This window comes from Hippopotamus amphibius, chromosome 9 (genome assembly GCF_030028045.1).
Source record: "Hippopotamus amphibius kiboko isolate mHipAmp2 chromosome 9, mHipAmp2.hap2, whole genome shotgun sequence".
NCBI classification, from domain to species: domain Eukaryota; kingdom Metazoa; phylum Chordata; class Mammalia; order Artiodactyla; family Hippopotamidae; genus Hippopotamus; species Hippopotamus amphibius.
This window is the reverse complement of record NC_080194.1, coordinates 39,009,319-39,027,647: the sequence shown is the minus strand read 5'-3', so window position 1 is coordinate 39,027,647 and position 18,329 is coordinate 39,009,319. Positions and strand designations below refer to the sequence as shown.

The following is an 18,329-nucleotide window of genomic DNA, read 5'->3' as shown; positions in this document are numbered from 1 at the left end:
GATGTCTTTTCATCTTGTTCGTGGTTTCCTTTGCTTTCTGTTATTTTTTACATATAACATAATGCTGTATGTTTTTGCTGTCATATTTAAATATTTATTCAGGCTCTTTGTATTTTATTTTTAATATTTTAATAAGCTGATTTAAATATTAATAGCTATGTGTATGTCTTCTCTTTTGTGTCTTTTTCCATTGGTTACTCACAGAAAATTCTCTTTAAACTTGGATTTGAGTTTTATTCACATTCATTTCTCTATTTTCAGTTCCTAATCCTTAAATTAGGATTATTTAGTCAACATTATAGAGTTCACATGAGGATTACATAAGTTAATATATGTAAAGTGCTTAGAATGATGTCAGACATATAGTGTTATATATATATTTGATATAATAATAATAATTATTTAATTTTGTTTGTCTTAAGATCTTTATTTTGCATTCAACAATTTTTTAAAAAACTTTTTATTATGAAATAATTATAGATTAATTATAATTAATAAATAATTAAATGTAAGTTTTTATTTCTCTGGGATAAATGCTCAAGCATGCAATTCTGTGTTGTAAATGAGTTTATATTTTATTTTATAAGAAGACACCAGACTGTTTTCCTGGGTGGCTCTATTTTTATACATTTCCACTGGCAGTGCATGAGTGATCCAGTTTCTCTATATCTTCATCAACATTTGGCATCATCACTATGTTTTATTTCAGTCATTCTGATTGTCATTGTGGTTTTAATTTGCATATTTTAAAATGTTAATGCTGTACATTGTTCTCATGTTCCTGTTTGTCATCTGAATATTCCTCCTCAGTGAAATGTCGGTTCACGTATTTTGCCTGTATTTTTCATTGGATTCTTTTTTTCTTTTTAAGTGTTAAGTTTTGGGAGCTTTTTAATATATTCTAAATAAAAAGCATTTGTCACATGAGTGGTTTGCAGTTAGATTTTCCCAGTCTGTAGCTTGTCTTTTCATCTTAACACAGACTTTCTCAGAGTAAATGTTTTTAATTTTTAAAACTTCTTAAAGTTATGTTAATAAGAAATCCAATTTATTAATTTTTTCTTTTATGAGTTATGCTTTTGGTGTCACCTGAAAACTCTTCATCTAGCTCTAGGTTCTAAGGATTTTCTTCCAATATTTTTCTAAATATTTTATGAATACTCATTTTATGTTTGTCAATAATCAATTTTGAATTAATTTTTATATAAGGTGTTAAATTTAGGTCAAGATTCTTATATTTACTTCTTCCCGTGGCTGTTCATCGCTCCCGCACAATTTGTTGGCAAAAGCTGTTCTTTCTCTACTGAATTCCATTTGTTCCTTTGTCCAGACTCAGTTGGACGTATTTGTATAAGTCAGTTTTTGGTTTTTCTCTTTTGCTTCATTGATCTATGTGTCTATTTCCCTGCCAATGACAACTATCTTGATTAATGTAGCTAAATATTAACCTTTAACCTCAAGTACAGCGACTTCTTACACATCAGTTTTTCTTTAATTGTTTTAGATACTTTAAGTCTTTTTTCTTTCCTTATAAATGTTGGAATAAGTGTATCTATGTCTACAAAATGCTTGCTGAGATTTTGATAGGAATTTCATCAAATATATAGATCAAATTTGGAAAAATTGATATCTGATCTCATTTATGTTGAGATCTTTTTTATGTAGAATCTTCAGATTCATGAATCTGGTATGCCTTTCAACTTATTTAGGTTTCCTTTTATTTATTTTATCAGCATTCCCTAATTTTCAGGGTACAGATCCTATGTATAGTTTTCTAGCTATATACATAAGTACTTTTTTCTTTTGGTGTAAGTGTCATATGGATGTAAAAAAACACATATGTCAGCATAAAACATAAGTCATAACTAATAATCTATTTATCTAACTGTATAACTAGTTGTCTACTGATTTTATTCTGGTTTTCATTACCTGTGATTTAAATCATTTTTAGGATGCAAATTAGATTATTATAAATATTGTTACCTCAGTTTTATTTCAAGAAGTAGAATAACTTCATTAAAGAATTGCATATAAATTTTTTTAGCCTTTTATTTTATATTGGAGTATAGCCAATTAACAATGTTGTGATAGTTTCAGGTGCAATGCAAAGTGATTCAGCCTTACATATACATATACATGTATCCGTTTTCCCCCAGACTCCCCTTGCATCCAGGCTGCCACGTGACATACAGCAGAGTTCCTTGTACTATACAGCAGGTCCTTGTTGGTTATCCTTTTTAAATATAAGGAATTGCATATAACTTTAAACTTTGATTGTAACATAATTCATTATTTTAAAAAAACCCTTTATTCTAAAACAAAAAACCTTATTCTCCTCTTATTCCTTGGTGCCTTTTAAGCAAACTGAACATTTGTAAAGATTCTTGTGATCTTCTGTTTGCCCTGACGATGATGCTTGGCAATCTCTCGATCCTGACTCCCACCCAGATCTATTGTTGTAGTTGTTGTTTATTTTAAAAATTTCTGCACCCTGCACTCTTCCACCTCCACAGTGTTGCTCCCAATCTATGCACCTTCCCAGTTTAGGTGATTCTTATCTAGTCTCCCTAAGGTGGGAAGAGAGGAAATGTTTTTCTCTTCCAGGTTGCTTTGCCATTGAGACCCTACATGTAAGATACTATATTCTAAGTATTTTATTTTTTATTTTTTTATTTTTTCCTAAGTATTTTAAATTATTCTTGAGAATATTGGAGACAATAACAAAGGTCATATGGTCTTTAAGTTGTGGGAGCAAAAGCACTTCATAGTACATTAATAAACGTTAATTATCTTTCCATCAAACATGCCATGTAGTAATCTTTAACAAACTCATACAAGTTAAGGGGCCTCACATGTTTTAGAGGCGTCAGATTTTCCTCTTCATTTAGTAAGTGTGCCAATTGGCACTGCTGAGTACAAAGTGTTCAACAGGTCTCCTTCACTGAATGAATGGCTGGAGCTGCATCCATGGAGCCTGAGTTCTGAAAGTCTACACTGGGCAGTGCTAGTTGGCCCTGCCAACACTATCCTCCTGCCCCTTCCCTTCTGAGTTATTCACTCCCAAACTACTACTCGCTGGTGTCACAAGTGGAAGCAACGGCAGCACTGTGTGGACTTCTATCAAGCTGGGCTGAAGATTTCAATTTGGGGAAATATCCCAACCTCTTACTGTCTCCAAATTTCTGGTTTCCCTCATATAGAAAGATTTTCTTTTTGAAAGAATATAATAGCATATAAAGTATATAAAAATAAATTTCAATAGAAGGAGTAAGTGCTCATTTTACACAACTAAACCAAGATAATGTAGCACAGGCAACTAATGAAATTGTGAATGAAAAGTTGTTCATTAAAGGTAATTAAAATATTTTAAAATTATTATACAGTTCTATGCTAATAAGTTTTAGAATCTCTGTGAAGTAATTCCGTGAAAAATAAAAAAAAGTCTAATGTTCAAAAACCCCAGAAAATTTCTTAATAAAATAAAAATTTTTTAATGTACACAATTATCTTCCGTGTGCATAGATCCTTTTGCATGAAGATACTTGTGGAGATCCGGGCTTCTGAATCAGGATTATCTTGTACCCAAGAAGGGTGGAGACTTTGGATAGGGACTCCCCTGTTCAAGGTTATTCCCATCAGGTGTGGTTTCAACTCCAATCTCCTGGGAGATGGTGTAGTGCTTTTTGGGAGCAAGTGGAACATTTGACAGGAAGGGATGATTCGAACTGGTAGGCTGATTGAGGGCTTGTGCACAACCATGAAAGTGGTAGGAGACTCTGGATGTCTAGCTGGCCTATGGAACAGAGAGGGTTAAACAGAGCCTCTCAACCTCCGCACCATGGACATTTGGACCAGGTACTTTATTGCAAGAGTTGTCCAATGCGTTGTCGAATGATTAGCCGTATCTTTGTCCTCTGCCCACTAGATGGCAGTAGCATCCAAAACAAGCGTCCATTGTTTTGTTTGGAAAACAACCAAATTTGTCTCAGCCCGCTAAAGGCCCCTCCCCTCCTGAGAACCACTGGGTTAAAGCATTACTCTCGCTTCAATGGCCCTAAGGGAACGCTGCCAGTTTGGCCCAGAGCACCTTCTCCTTCCCTCTTCCTGCCAGCCCCAAGAATTTCACTTTCGTTTCTCAGCCAGCTCATGAGGAACTGCTTCATGCAGACTGATTCCTGTTTGGTGACTGAATTCTGACCGTGACTGCCCCTGCTTTTCTTCACCACTTAAATCACGAGTCAAGACTTCTTCTGCTGAGGGCTGAAGGTGTGTGGGGAGATTCATGGGGGCACCAAGGGTGGGAGAAGGAACGTAGTCGGTGAAATTAGGTGAGTTTAGTTTGTGGCCCAGACTTGCTCTGAAGGGCAGATAAGCCAGCTGGCAGCCTTCCTGCACCAAGTGCAGACAGATGGCAGTCCTGAGTCCAGAGAAGAGACAGCCTTGAAAGAAAGGAGTGAGGAAGAGGCAGAGGGCCTTGTTTGTTTCCTGGAGAGGCCCTATTTCTCCAGGCTGAGTCCGTCCCCATCTCCAGTCCTGTTCTGTAGCTTTGATTGTCTACCTTGCTGAGAGGAAATAGAAGTCTTTCTGTCTCCCTCTTTCTCTCTTATAAAGAGATGAACAGGAAGTCTTCTGCCCACCTCCACCTCCTCAGAAGGAAAGCTGGTGAAAGAGGGCCCTGTTTTCCAAAGGCGTGAAGCCCCAGCTTCTTGTCTGGAGCCTAAGACAAGATGGGGCCCTGGGAGCCTGGCTGGGGCAGTGTTGAAGCTGATACTTTCAGTCCCCTCCTGGCAACCCCTGAAGGGCTGTCTGTGGCTGTCCCGACGTACCTTCAGCTGCTGTCTTGCCTGAGGACGGCAGGTTGGCTGGTATGATGGCTGCCTGCCTCTGTGGCTTCCACCTATCCTGTATCCCTCTGAAATCCAGCCTCAGGAATCTGATTGCACTTCTCTGAATAGACCTGCTTACTCTTTCTTCACCTGCCTCACCTGCCTTGGAGCTTTCCTTCCTCATTCTTCCACTTAGGCACATCTTTGCTTTGATGGCTCCCCGAATTACTTATTTTGTTGTTGTTGTTGAACCCTAATTAATAAGGAGTTGATTATTGTTGAGAAGGAGCCCAAAGATTCAGTGGTCTTGGCAAGAAGGTTGCTCCATCCGTTGACACTGACGACCTCCCATCTTAAGCTCACATGTGAGCATCTTCGCATTGATCGATATCTTTTTAAATTGTTGTCATATGCTTTTTTTATTTTAAAATGTATTTTATTGAAGTGTAGTTGATTGACAATGTGGTGTTAATTTCTGCTGTGCAGCAAAGTGATTCAGTTATACACGTATATACATTATTTTTCATATTCTTTTCCATTAGGTTTATCACAGGATATTGAATATAATTCCCTGTGCTATACAGTGGGACCTTAAAGTCCATTGACAGATGATGGATAAAAAAGCTGTGGTACATATATACAAGAATTGATATCTTACATGCATTCTGACACATGGCCATGCTGTTCTGTGTGCCAACTTTTCAGAAGTCACTGTTACTGCCTTCCTATGAGTGTATGCCTTACTCCTAGTTAGGGTCCACTTGTGCCCAGATATTCATTGTTTTCTCAGGGTCAAAAATAAGGCCCAATACATAGGATAAAAATGGATTTATTCACCTATTTTTAAAATGTAATTCGTAGGAACTAAAGCAGACTGCTGGTTTTTAAAAGTACAATGACTATGCATTCAACATACAATAAATGTTAAGTACATATAGGAGCTTACATTCTAGTTGGGGAGAGATTGTAAACAAACAAAAAATAATGTATACAAGAAGGGGACTAATATTATGGGGTAACATTTTTTAAATGTTGAATTAGGCTAAGGGATCTGTAATGACCCGGTAAGAGCATTTGAGCACAATCTTAAGAATATGCGGGATGTAAAGGCTTTCACATGGGGTTTTTCCCGAGATGGAAAGGAGGCCAGTGTGGGTTGAGGAGGAGTATGCAGGGAGGAGAGTAGAAAGTGGGCTCAGGAGATGAGGCCGTAGGAGGGGGTGTATCATGTGACCTAGTGAGACTATGGTAATGACTCTCTTATGCTGGATGACGTCAGTTTGAGAGAAGAATGACAAGATTGGTGTCTGCTTTAAGAGGATCACTCTAGCCATTGATGTAAGCACACTGATGACAACAGAGTGAAGAGGGGCAATGATAGTAGCAGGGGGAACAATGGGAGAACATTTCCCCAGAATCCAGGCAGGAGATACAGGGTGGCTACTACCAGGATGGTGGTCATGGAAATGGTTGAATTAATTTAGAAACAGCACTCAGCATCAGATGATCAAATGAGACTAGGAGTAATATTGAAAGTGGTCCTATGCTAAAAAATGATTTCTTTAAAACATATTTCCCAGAGGGCTAGAGCTCTTAGGGAGAGGGTCATTAATATGAGGCAGATTTAGTCCTTGACTCTAAGGAGTTGCTGAAGCAGAACTCTGAGCACAGAGGAATGGGGAGGGGGAGTTGCGATGTTTTTAAGTTCCCCAGGTCCTTGGATGAGAAAAAAAGGTCCTACTTTTCCCATTGGCAGTTCCTGATTCAGGAAACCAAGAGACATGTCTAGGATGCTGCCTGGAAGGTTCGAAGGACATACTTCCCTGCACTCCACTTTCTGGAGACACTTTCACTTTAGTATCTAACCTGCAGAGAGGCATAGAGTTTACAGTATCATGAGTCTAGATGTTAGGAGAAGACTCAAGTATAAGATACAATCATCTGACATCATGGCAGCCACCTGCCCTGGGAGTTCTATCATGCAGCTGCTACATGTGTTGCCTTCTTCACTTCCCTGACTGCTGTTGGACTCTTGGTCCCGCTTGGGAATTGGTTGGGTCATTGCCCATGTGTGGGGGCTCTGTCTCCTCTGCACCTTCCTCCTGCAGCCATTATGCTTGACATCAATTCCTCACAGCCCCACTCTGAACCAGAGGTCCATAGCCCCATGGTAGAATCATATACCACTGTTCCCTCTTCTGTAGGCTGTAAGTGTTTCTCAGCCTTGGTTGGATTCTGAATAGAATGAAAAATAACAGAACCCTATGCCCATGTAGGCTCCTGGCTTCAGTTGTAAGCAGGGGTGGACCTTATCATATTATGTAAACCCCTGGTCTTGCCAGTCATTAGAGCCTGATCTGATCCTGCAGCCAGGAGCTAACAGCATATGGCCTTTGGACAATTTTCAGTATCTCTACCATTGCCTAGATTATACCCACCAGCTTTATTTCTCACCAGGTTCACTTCATGGATGATTGGTGATGTGGACAGATTTCTAGACCTAAATTTATCTCCATACAGCTTCCATCATGCCCCCTCCCTTTCTTTTTAGAGCAAGGGGAGGTTTATAGTTTGTGATATCCCTCAGATCTTTCTTTCAATATTTGACCTGCACAACTGTATTTGTTTCCTAGGTCTGTTGCAAAAAAAAAAAAAAAAAAAAAAAAAAAAATCACAAATTGGGTGGTTAAAGCAACAGGAATTTATTTTCTCACAGTTCAGGAGGCCAAAAGTCCAAAATCAAAGTGGTGATAGAGTTGTTTCTTCTCTGTAGGCTCCAAAGGAGAATCTACTCCGTGTTCCTCTCCTAGTTTCTGGTGGTTTCCAGCAATCCTAGGCATTTCTTGCCTTGTGGCTGCATTACTCCAATCTCTGCCACAGTTGTCAAAATGGCCTTCTTTCCCATGTGTCTTTGTTCCCTCTCCCCTTCTTAAAGGATACTGGTCATTGGATTCAGAGCCCACCTTATACCAGTATAATCTCATCTTAACTTGATTACATCTGCAAAGACCTTATTTCCAAATAAGCTCACATTCAAGCAGGTGAACCTATCTGTGTGGAGGACAAAAAAAACACATTACAGCAAGTATCAAGACAGTAAGATCTACTGAGATATTCCTTTATTTTTACTTATGTAATTTTTTGCTTCACAGTTCCTTGTCCGTAATGAGTCCAGGTTCTGAGGGTCCATATCACCAAGCTACTACTCTGTGTTATGCCCTCTGACTGACCACCAGCAATGGTTTCAGGTTTGGTTGCCCTTCTCACTGATGTGACTTAGCAGGACATAAACCAATCAGGTTCACTTAGCTTAGCAGGGGCATCGAGGGAAGGAGACCCAGCATGTCAGCATGGCTACCTCTGGTGGGCTTTCAATGAGAGACCATACAGTGGTGTCAACTATAAACTGGCACTTGCCATGGGCACTTGCCATCTACCTCTACTACCATGATTAAATCACACGTGCTGCTGCACTTGCTGACCTTCCACATCCCCTGAAGGGAATTCAGGGTGGAGACCGGGAATGAGGCACTCTGTGCTTTGGAAAATGGGTGGAACAGGTCTTCAGATAGTTAGATATTTTCAGGAGCTGATTTTATGAGCCCAACCCTTGCATCTCCTCATATCTAGAAAAGCACTAAATCCCTACATGGTGATGTCTTCTCCTCATGACTAGCAGAAACCCCCTGCAAAAAAATGTATTTGACTACATGTATTCCTCCTTTACCAAGAATACATATATACTAATCTCCTTCCCTGTCTCTTTGGAATAGTTTCTCAGAGATATCTGGGATGCTGTCTCCCTGGTTGCAGCCCTAATTTTGCCTCAAATAAACTCAACTTGCAACTCTCACGTTGTGCATTTTTTTAAGTCGACAGTGGTATAGGAGGTACTTTATCCCTCTCATCAGGTTATTTGCAAGAGAACAAGAGCAGGTGGTTATGTATGAAACTAACATGGTTTGGGCAAGTCTTGTGCCAACAGCCTGATTATCTTGTAAGAACCAGAAATATAGCTTTCAGGACCCTACGGGTGAATATTTCGTTATAAGAGTCACAGCTCCCTTGAGGAAGCTGAGGTCTTTGCTTAACAAAAATAATAAAAATAAAACAAAGTACTAGGAGAAAGTAATTCCAATGTTTTCATTTTTACATGAAGAAAGGACCTAAGCCTGATGATAATCCTTCATTCCCACATGTACAATCTAACTCCCAAGTCTGTCATTCTTGTCTTACCTTATCTCCCACTCTCTAATGCTTCTTGTCATTGTTTCCATCAACTTATCCTACAGACTCCCATCACTGACCCCTGCTCTTTGAAAAGAGACTTTATATCATTTAGGAAGTATCAAATTTATGGTTCCTTCGCCGTTCTTGTAATGTCAAAGACCTAGCAGCTCTCTGCATACCAGCCATGCTGACATTCTAAAACAGGTAGAAGATGCCATGCCTTCCATTAACAGGACATTCATATATGTGATTCCTTCTCTCTAAGATGTTTTTTCTCTCTCATTTCCTATTCCCTTCTCATCATTCAGCATTCATTCATCCCTTACTTATTTGACAGCAATATCTTTGATATTCTCATAATTTGGCAAATTATTTGATTTCTCAAAAACATGAACCTGCAGGTGATGGCATTTATCGTACCCAGCAGACCTCTGAAAGAGGACCCTGAGAACATTATATTCAGCCCAGTTCAGCTTATTGAATTGAATAATATTTGTAAGTCACTTGATTCTATTTATACATCTCAATAAAGGGAGTACTCATTTCACAAGGATTTTTGTATGTGGAATTAATAGGTTAAAGTGATTTATAAATTGTAACTGCCTACACAATTGTTAGTCATAAAATTAATTCCCTATTATGACATTTGCCCTTTCTGTGGGTGCCTGGGTAGTGAGTAAAAGGGCATGGAAGAGCACTGCGTGGAAAGGTATGTTGGGAGAGATACATAGATCTATAGACTGGTAGACAGATAGGTAGATCGTCACTGGAAATCATATCTGTGGTCCCAAAGCTCACCTATTAGAGAACAGCTAATTAACAGAAAGAAAAGAGGAAATGCTAATTTAAAAAAAAAACAGTCTAATCATCTCTGGAGAAGTGAGGAGGTCCTTTATATATTCATCACACATTATGTTCTTATCTGTGCTAGGCACTAGGGATACAGCAGTGAACAAAAACAAAGTGACTAATCTACGTGGATTATGCTTTAGGAGTAGGATATTTCAAGAAAGACGTCATATATTATACGGTGATAATAAGAGAAAGATGGTAAGTGCTCAGCAAGTGATGTATTGGTTTTGCTGAGGATGATTTAGTCCTTCAGAGGAGAGGACATGTAAGGAGGAAGTCAACTGAAGCATAAGAGGAAGTCATGCAAATATCAAGGGGAAGATCATTCTAGGGTGAAAGAAAAGCAAATTAGTTACAAAAGCCCTGAGGCATTAGTGGCTTACCCAAGCCATTGAATACCATTTCTGGTTTTCTTCCATCTTTTTTGTTCTTCAGTATTTCAGTCTTAACCAGTCTTTAATGTCTGCACAATTAGAATATTTTTTATCCATGCAATTCTGACGCATGTCTTTTCAATCTGCCCATCCATCCAGGAATCTTTAAGCAAGGAGAGCCTCAGGAGTTTGGACAGGAGGAAGCCAGGAAGCAGCTGCTATGGCTTTAAACATCCTGGTGAACATACGGGAAGAGGCATCCTGTCCCATCTGCTGGGAGCTTTTGACAGAACCCCTAAGTCTAGACTGTGGCCACAGCTTCTGCCAAACTTGCATCACTGACAATAAGAAGGCAGACACCAGCCCAGGAGGAGACAGCAGCTGTCCTGTGTGTGGTAGCAGGTACTCGCTTGGAAACCTATGGCCTAATCAGCATCTGGCCAACATAGTGGAGAGACTCAGAGAGGTCAAGTTGAGCCCAGCAGAGAGGCAGAAGAAAGATCTCTGTGTGCACCATGAAGAGAAACTCCTGCTCTTCTGTAAGGAGGACAGAAAGGTCATTTGTCAGCTTTGCGAACAGTCTCAGGAGCACCGTGGTCACCACACATTCCTCATGGAGGAGGCAGTCAAGGAAAGTCAGGTAGGGCCCAGGATGGAAATTAGTACTTGATGGAAAATCTCACCTTTGCATTTACTCAGCTTGGCACCATAGTACTGAGCCCTGTAATCTCCTTTCATGTATATCTCTTACCGTATGCTCAGCTTCCAATGCCTGAAGGACATTTCTGTGTTTTCCTTCAGTTATGTAAAGAAGGAGCCTAGAGTATAGAGTGTTGGCCAAGAGTGAGAGGTTTTCTTCTTTTGTCCCTTCTGTTGTATGGACCTGCAATTCCTTCACCAGGTTAGCTCTAATTGCTCCTCTCAGAAGAATGGGTGCTGTTGAAGATTGTGGATTGGATATGGAAGGAGTATCAATAAGAAAAAAAGGACTTTCCTTGCTGTAGCAGAGTCAATACTTACTTTAAGAAAAAAGAGGATTGGGATACTCCTTGCGAGGGAATAGTGACTTTCATCACCCAGGAATAAAGGATACACTCACCTTCTTGGATTTTCTCCCATGTCATCCATTCTAATGATCAGATTCAAATCAGTTTCCCTAAACTGGTCTTTTCTGAGATCAGCATGATTTCTTCCCTGTTTATTCTTTGTCCAGGTGCTGAGAAAGCCCATAACTTGATGCTAGTGTGGTTCCTCCCTTATAGGAGACGCTCCAGGCAGCTCTGAGGAGGCTGAGGAAGGAGCAGCAGGAGGCTGAGAAGTTGGAAGCTGACATCAGAGAAGAGAGAACTTCCTGGAAGGTGGGAGGAGACTTCCTGAGGGATTTCTGAGACAGGAATCTTGTCATGACCTCTGTTCTAATCACAAGGAACCCCCTTCCTCTTCTTGCCTGGCACGGAATGAGTCCAGAGGCCATTTTAGTAGTTTTCTCCTTTGTCCTGTCCTTGTTGGGAGTGGGGGCTGAAGAATGAGTATGTTACAAGCCTACATAGATTTTTGGAACTGAGCCCAAAGACAGACTCTATGGTGAGGAAGGCTGGAGAATTCTGTCTTCCACACCTCCAGTGAGGCTCTGACACCTCCAGTGGAAGACAGTGGGCAAAGGACTGAGCTTTTTCTCAAGGTTCCAACTTGAGAATGTGGTAATGCAGGGAGGTATGAGTGTCCAGGACAGCGGTCTACAACCCAAACCTCACTCAGGTTTTACATTTTGCCGCAGGGTTGGCAGATAAGACTGTCTAAGACATTTTTGGTTTGTACTGAAGGGAAAATAATAGAAAAAAAAAAAAAAAAAAAGAGCTTTCCCAAAAATTGCTTGCCTGCTTTTACTCCCCTCCTGTTTAGAAGCCCCTGAAAAAATATTTATTTTTCTGGCTCCTAATCCCTTACAAAGTAGGCTCCCAGGCTGACAGATTCATTCCCTCTCCCTCTTGTCCAACCTTGCAGTATCAGATTCTGACTGAGAAACAAAGGATACAAACAGAATTTAATCGGCTTAGAAGCATCCTGGACAGTGAGGAGCAAAGAGAACTGCAGAAATTGGAGGAAGAGGAAAAGAAGACCCTGGATAACTTGGCTGTGGCTGAGGCTGAGCTGGTCCAGCAGAGCCAGTTGCTGAAGGAGCTCATCTCAGATCTGGAGCGTCGCAGTGAATGGTCAACCGTGGAGCTGCTACAGGTAAGGAGGGTCAACCAACCTGAGATTTTTTTTTTTAAGCTCTTTATTGGAAGAGAATTGCTTTACACCGTTGTGCCAGTTTTTGCTGTACAACAAAGTGAGTCAGCTGTATTTATACATATATCACTATATTCCCTCCATCCCACAATTTTCTTCCACCCTCCCTATCCCAGCCCTCTAAGTCATGACCCATCATTGAGTTGACCTCCCTGTGTTATGTAGCAGATTTACACTAGCTATCTATTTTATATTTGGTAGTGTATATATGTCTATGCTACTCTCTCACTTCATCCCAGCTTCCCCTTTGCTGCGCCCACCCTGTGTCTTCCAGTCCATTCTCTACATATGCATCTTTATTCCTGCCCTGTCACTGTGTTCAACAGTACCATTTTTTTAGATTCCATATATATGAATAAGCATATGGTATTTATTTTTCTCTTTCTGGCTTACTTTGCTCTGTATGACAGTCTCTAGGTCCATCCACCTCATTACATATAGCTCCATCTCATTCCTTTTTATGGCTGAGTAATATTCCATTGTATATATGTGCCACATCTTCTTTATCCACTCATCTGTTGATGGGCATTTAGGTTGCTTCCATGTCCTGGCTATTATAAACAGTGCTGCAATGAACATTATGGTACATGTTTCTTTTTGGATTATGGTTTTCTCTGGGTATATGCCCAGTAGTGGGATTACTGGATCATGTGGTAGTTCCATTTTTAGTTTTTTAAGGAACCTCCTAACTGTTTTCCATAGTGGCTGTATCAATTTACATTCCCACCAACAGTGCAGGAGGGTTCCCTTTTCTGCACACCCTCCCCAGCATTTATAGTCTCTAGATGTTTTGATGATGTCCATTCTGACTGGTGTGGGGTGATACCTCATTGTGGCTTTGACTTGCATTTCTCTAATGATTAGTGATGTTGAGCATCGTTTCATGAGTTTGTTGGCCCTCTGCATGTCTTCTTTGAAGAAATGTCTATTTAGGTCTTCTGCCCATTTGTGAATTGTGTTATTTGCTTTTTTGGTATTAAGCTTCATGAGCTGCTTATATATTTTGGAGATTAATCCTTTGTCAGTTTCTTCGTTGACAAGCATTTTCTCCCATTCTGAAGGCTGTCTTTTTGTCTTATTTATGGTTTCTTTCACGTTGCAAAGGTGTTTAAGTTTCATTAGGTCCCATTTGTTTATTTTTGATTTTATTTCCATTATTCTAGGAGTTGGCTCAAAAAGGGTCTTGCTTTGATGTATATTGTAGAGTGTTCTGCCTATGCTTTCCTCTAGGAGTTTTATAGTATCTGGCATTACATAGATGGATTCTTAACCACTGCACCACCAGGGATGCCCTCAAGGAAGTTTTCGATTTTCAGTCCAATCTCCACATGTTTTTATGTCTATTCAGGTTTTCTATTTCTTCGTGAATCAGTATGAGTAGTTTTTGTCTAATTTGTCCATTTAATCTAGGTTATTTAATTTGTTGGCATACCACTTTCCATAGTCTTTAATATCTTTTAATTTCTATTAAGTCAGTAGTACTGTCTCTTCTTTCATTCCTTATTTCAGTAATTTGCCTTCTCTTTTTTTCTTGAAATATCTAGCTAAAGCATTGTTTATTTTGTTGATTTTTTCAAATAATTTACTTTTTTGTTTTTCTAGTCTTTCTTTCACTAATCCTGCTGTACAATTTATTCTCCTTGACCCATGTTTTCTCTCTTCCTCCTAGGACATGAGTGGAGTCATGAAATGGTGCGTATGGGTGACCAGGAGTGGTACTCATGTGGTATGAAGAAAGGTTTGTAACCATAGGAGTTATCTGGCCAATCAGAATGAAAAAATCTCCCCAAACAAAGACATTTCAATGTAGTATTTATTATTTTAAATTGTTGGTCATAGGTGAGGATTTTAGTGTTCCATATCTTTTGACAATGGGCCAGATTCTGTGTTAGTGAATTCGGTGGTTGGAATTCACAGGGTTAGGGCCTGTAAGGATAATAGGGCTAAAGGATTTCACTATCAGACTCTTGTGACTTAACTCATTTAATTCACCCTCTCTTCTTCTTTGGTTTCTGTATTTCACAGGTGCTTGTCTTAGCATATGGAGGGCCTCGTCAAGGTTATGGGGGCGGATTTTTTAAAAAATATTTTAAAAATAATTTGGTTACATGGGAATAGAGAGGGACTAGGTCATTCTACAAGGTTTTCTTTAGATTGCTAAAAGCAGATCTGAGCCTTGGGGTTTGTGGTTTTGATCCTGGTGCCTATAATTAATCTTTTCCTAGTCACTCACTTCAGAAGCTTACACGGAAAAGTGTAGTCCTTGTGTCTAAAGTCTGCTGACCCATCTAGCTGCACCAACTGTTTTTAGTTTGGTAGTCATAACTTCTCCTTTGCCAGAAGTTTTTTTTTTTTTTAAGAACTTTTATTGAGATACAGTTAACAGACAATAAACTGCATATATTTAGCGTGTACAATTTGGTACTTTTTTTCTTATTAGTAATGTATATATGGCAATCCCAATCTCCCAATTCATTCCCCCCCATCCCTGCTTTCCCCACTTGGTGTCCATACGTTTGTTGTCTACATCTATATTTCATACATATATGTTAATATATGGTATTTGTTTTTCTCTTTCTGACTCACTTCACTCTGTATGACAGTCTCTAGGTCCATCCAAGTCTCTACAAATGTCCCAGTTTCATTCTTTTTACAGCTGAGTAATATTCCATTGTATATATGTACCACATCTTTTTTCCATTCATCTATCAATGGACATTGAGGTTGCTTCCATGTCCTGGCTATTGTAAATAGTGCTGCAATGAACATTGGAGTGCATGTGTCTTTTTGAATTATGGTATTCTCTGGGTATATGCCCAGCAGTGGGATTGCTGGGTCATATGGTAGTTCTATTTTTAGTTTTTCAAGGAACCTCCATACTGTTCTCCATAGTGGCTGTATCAATTTACATTCCCACCAACAGTGCAAGAGGGTTCCCTTTTCTCCACACCCTCTCCAGCATTTACTGTTTGTAGAGTTTCTGATGATGCCCACTCTAACTGGTATAAGGTCATACCTCATTGTCATTTTGATTTGCATTTCTCTAATAATTAGTGATGTTGAGCAGCTTTTCATGTGCTTCTTGGCCATCTGTGTGTCTTCTTTGAAGAAATGCCTATTTAGGTCTTCTGCCCATTTTTTGATTGTGTTGTTTGTTTTTTTGATATTGATCTGGATGCCATAAGTTTTTAACTTTTTCCCAGGATACCTGAAATCTCAAATGTTATTTGTGGGCCACACCACTGGAATTAAAGCTTTGGACTAGGGTACAGGCTTACAGGCTCTCTAAAAATAGACCCACATCCCATCAGGATCTGTAGCCTCCCTACTGATCTTCCTGGGAATGTACAACTGCTAGACCCATTGTGATATGAAGACTTTTCCATATATTAGTACCTTTTGTTAGAGGTAGCAAAAAATTTTCCTAATTTCACCTAATTTCATATTCATTCCACGAGGTATCAAGGGAAGTGTTGGTTATTCCATTTCTAGAAGGAGACAGTTTTTTTGTTGGTTTTCTTTTTGTTTTCTTAGGTGAAGGCCTTCCTAAGTGGGAAGGTAGACATGAGCACATTTCTTCTGTCTCCAGTGTCAGAGCCCTCACTTCTTCCCTCCTTGGGCTTCTCAGGGAAGAAGGTTTAAGTGCATCAGTGCATGGGAAGAAAGGAAGGCAGTGGTGTTGAAAGGATACAACATAAAAGATGTAAGGTTAACATTTTTGTCATCCGTAGGAGTGAAATCTGGACACTGAAGAAGCCAAACACTGTTTCCAAGAAACTGAAGAGTGTATTCCATGCTCCAGATCTGAGAGGAATGCTGCACATGTTTAGAGGTGAGGAAGCCAGGGCAGGAGTGTAGATGTGGGATTCTTGTGGTGCCAGGCACTAAATTTGGGCACTGTAATAGTTTCCAAGTGAGGATAGAAAGGAGGAGGGTATTCAGAGAAGGGATATTGCTGAAGAGGATATGGTTATGTTTAAGGGAGAATGGCTAGGTATCTAGTTCATCCTCTAATTCGCCACTATATAGCTTTACAGTAGTCCCCTCCTCTGCCCCTACTCTAGAGAAGAAATAGGTATCAGTGCTTAATCATTTGTTTCAATTAACATCATTGAATCTTTTATCATTTCAGAGCTAACACACGTCCAGTGCTACTGGGGTAAGAAGACTTATTGGGTCTTGAAATCACTGTGTTCTGACCCACTTTCAGAAGTTTGTGATTTCAATTAGATCTCATGATCAGAGCCCCGGGTGTTCGCCTCACCTTCCAATACTTCTGTATGATACATAAGTCCAGTGTTTGAACCCCTTTCCCCAATCCATCAACAAAAGTTCTTCCTAGTCACTTCCCATGTTCCTTCATAATGGATAAATTTACCCTACATTTGTTGCATGCTTTGATAATTTTTTTTTTCTCTGCAGTGGACATCACATTGAATCCATTCAACCTAAATTTGAATCTTGTCCTTTCGGAAGATCAGAGACAAGTGCTGTCTGTGCCAATATGGCCTGTTAAGTATTGTAATTATGGTATCTTGGGCTCCCAATATTTCTCCTCAGGGAAACACTACTGGGAAATAGATGTATCCAAGAAGACTGCCTGGATCCTGGGGGTATACTGTAGAACTCGTTCTTGTAATATAAAGTTAGCTGTCAGACACGGCATGAGTTATCAAAATGCTTACTCCATATACAGACCTCAATTTGGCTACTGGGTTATAGGGTTAAAGGATAAATTTAAGTATAAAGCCTTTGAGGACTCTTCCACCTCTGATCTCAAAGTCTTGACTCTTTCCATGGCTGTTCCTCCCCATCGTGTTGGTGTTTTTCTAGACTATGAAGCAGGCACTGTCTCATTTTTCAATGTCACAAACCATGGGTCACTCATCTATAAATTCTCTAAGTGTAGCTTTTCTCAGAATGCCTATCCGTATTTCAATCCTTGGAACTGTCCAGCTCCCATGACGCTGTGCCCACCAACTTCCTGAGCCTTCCATTCCCTCACCCACTGTTTATACTGACCCTTGTCTTGAGTTTCATGTACTATACCTGAGCTCATTTGCACCATTCACAGCATCTCTTCCTTCCAGTCTCCCATCTATAGTTTAGAACTTGTGCTCATCCTTGGGATCTACAGTGCATCTGCTTTGAGTTAGAAGACATGCTTATTTACCCATTTACCCTGCCTTGTATTCCCAAAGAAAGACATCCAGGCCCTCCTAGAGACAGAGCAGTATTGGTATAACATCTATGCCCTTGTAATCCTCCATATGTTTATTTTTTGATCATCAACCTAAAGAGACATGGCAAAGCCTGTCTGCCACCATCTATGATATCCAGGCAGTCTACAATCACCTCCCTCCACCCACAACCATCAACTAAATATTTGAGTGAATGTCTTTTGTTGCCCAGGATACACTAGATTCATCAGAGGGTCACCAGGAGGAAAACACAAGCAATATACGTACCCAGAGTAAAGATTTTATGTTCAGAGTGTTTGAGTTTTAATCCTGTCTTGTCTTTTACAAGGTGTGTAATGATAAATAAATTCTGAGTTTCTTTTCCCTTAAATACAAATTAGGGTTTAAAACTGTGCCTAATTCTTAAGATCATTGTGTAAAACCACTCAACATAAAGCAACTATTTAAGTGTCCTGCACAATTTAATAAAGATTTGCTCTTATGATTCCTGAAAAATATAAGCTGTGTCAATGTCCTGTGTACAGATTTGTGCCCTTCAGATGAACAAAAATTGA

At 39.6% G+C, this 18,329-nt stretch overlaps 1 protein-coding gene across 1 annotated transcript; it reads left to right on the top strand.

Moving 5' to 3' along the window:
* Positions 1-4,121: 4,121 nt before the first annotated feature.
* On the top strand, positions 4,122-18,261 carry TRIM34 (tripartite motif containing 34). Its single transcript, XM_057695886.1, has 8 exons — positions 4,122-4,266; positions 10,442-10,922; positions 11,545-11,640; positions 12,287-12,517; positions 14,244-14,266; positions 16,306-16,406; positions 16,707-16,733; positions 16,997-18,261. Exons 2-8 carry the CDS (start codon positions 10,503-10,505, stop codon positions 17,560-17,562), a joined length of 1,464 nt encoding a protein of 487 aa, XP_057551869.1. The 5' UTR covers positions 4,122-4,266; positions 10,442-10,502; the 3' UTR covers positions 17,563-18,261.
* The last annotated feature ends 68 nt before the right edge of the window (positions 18,262-18,329 follow it).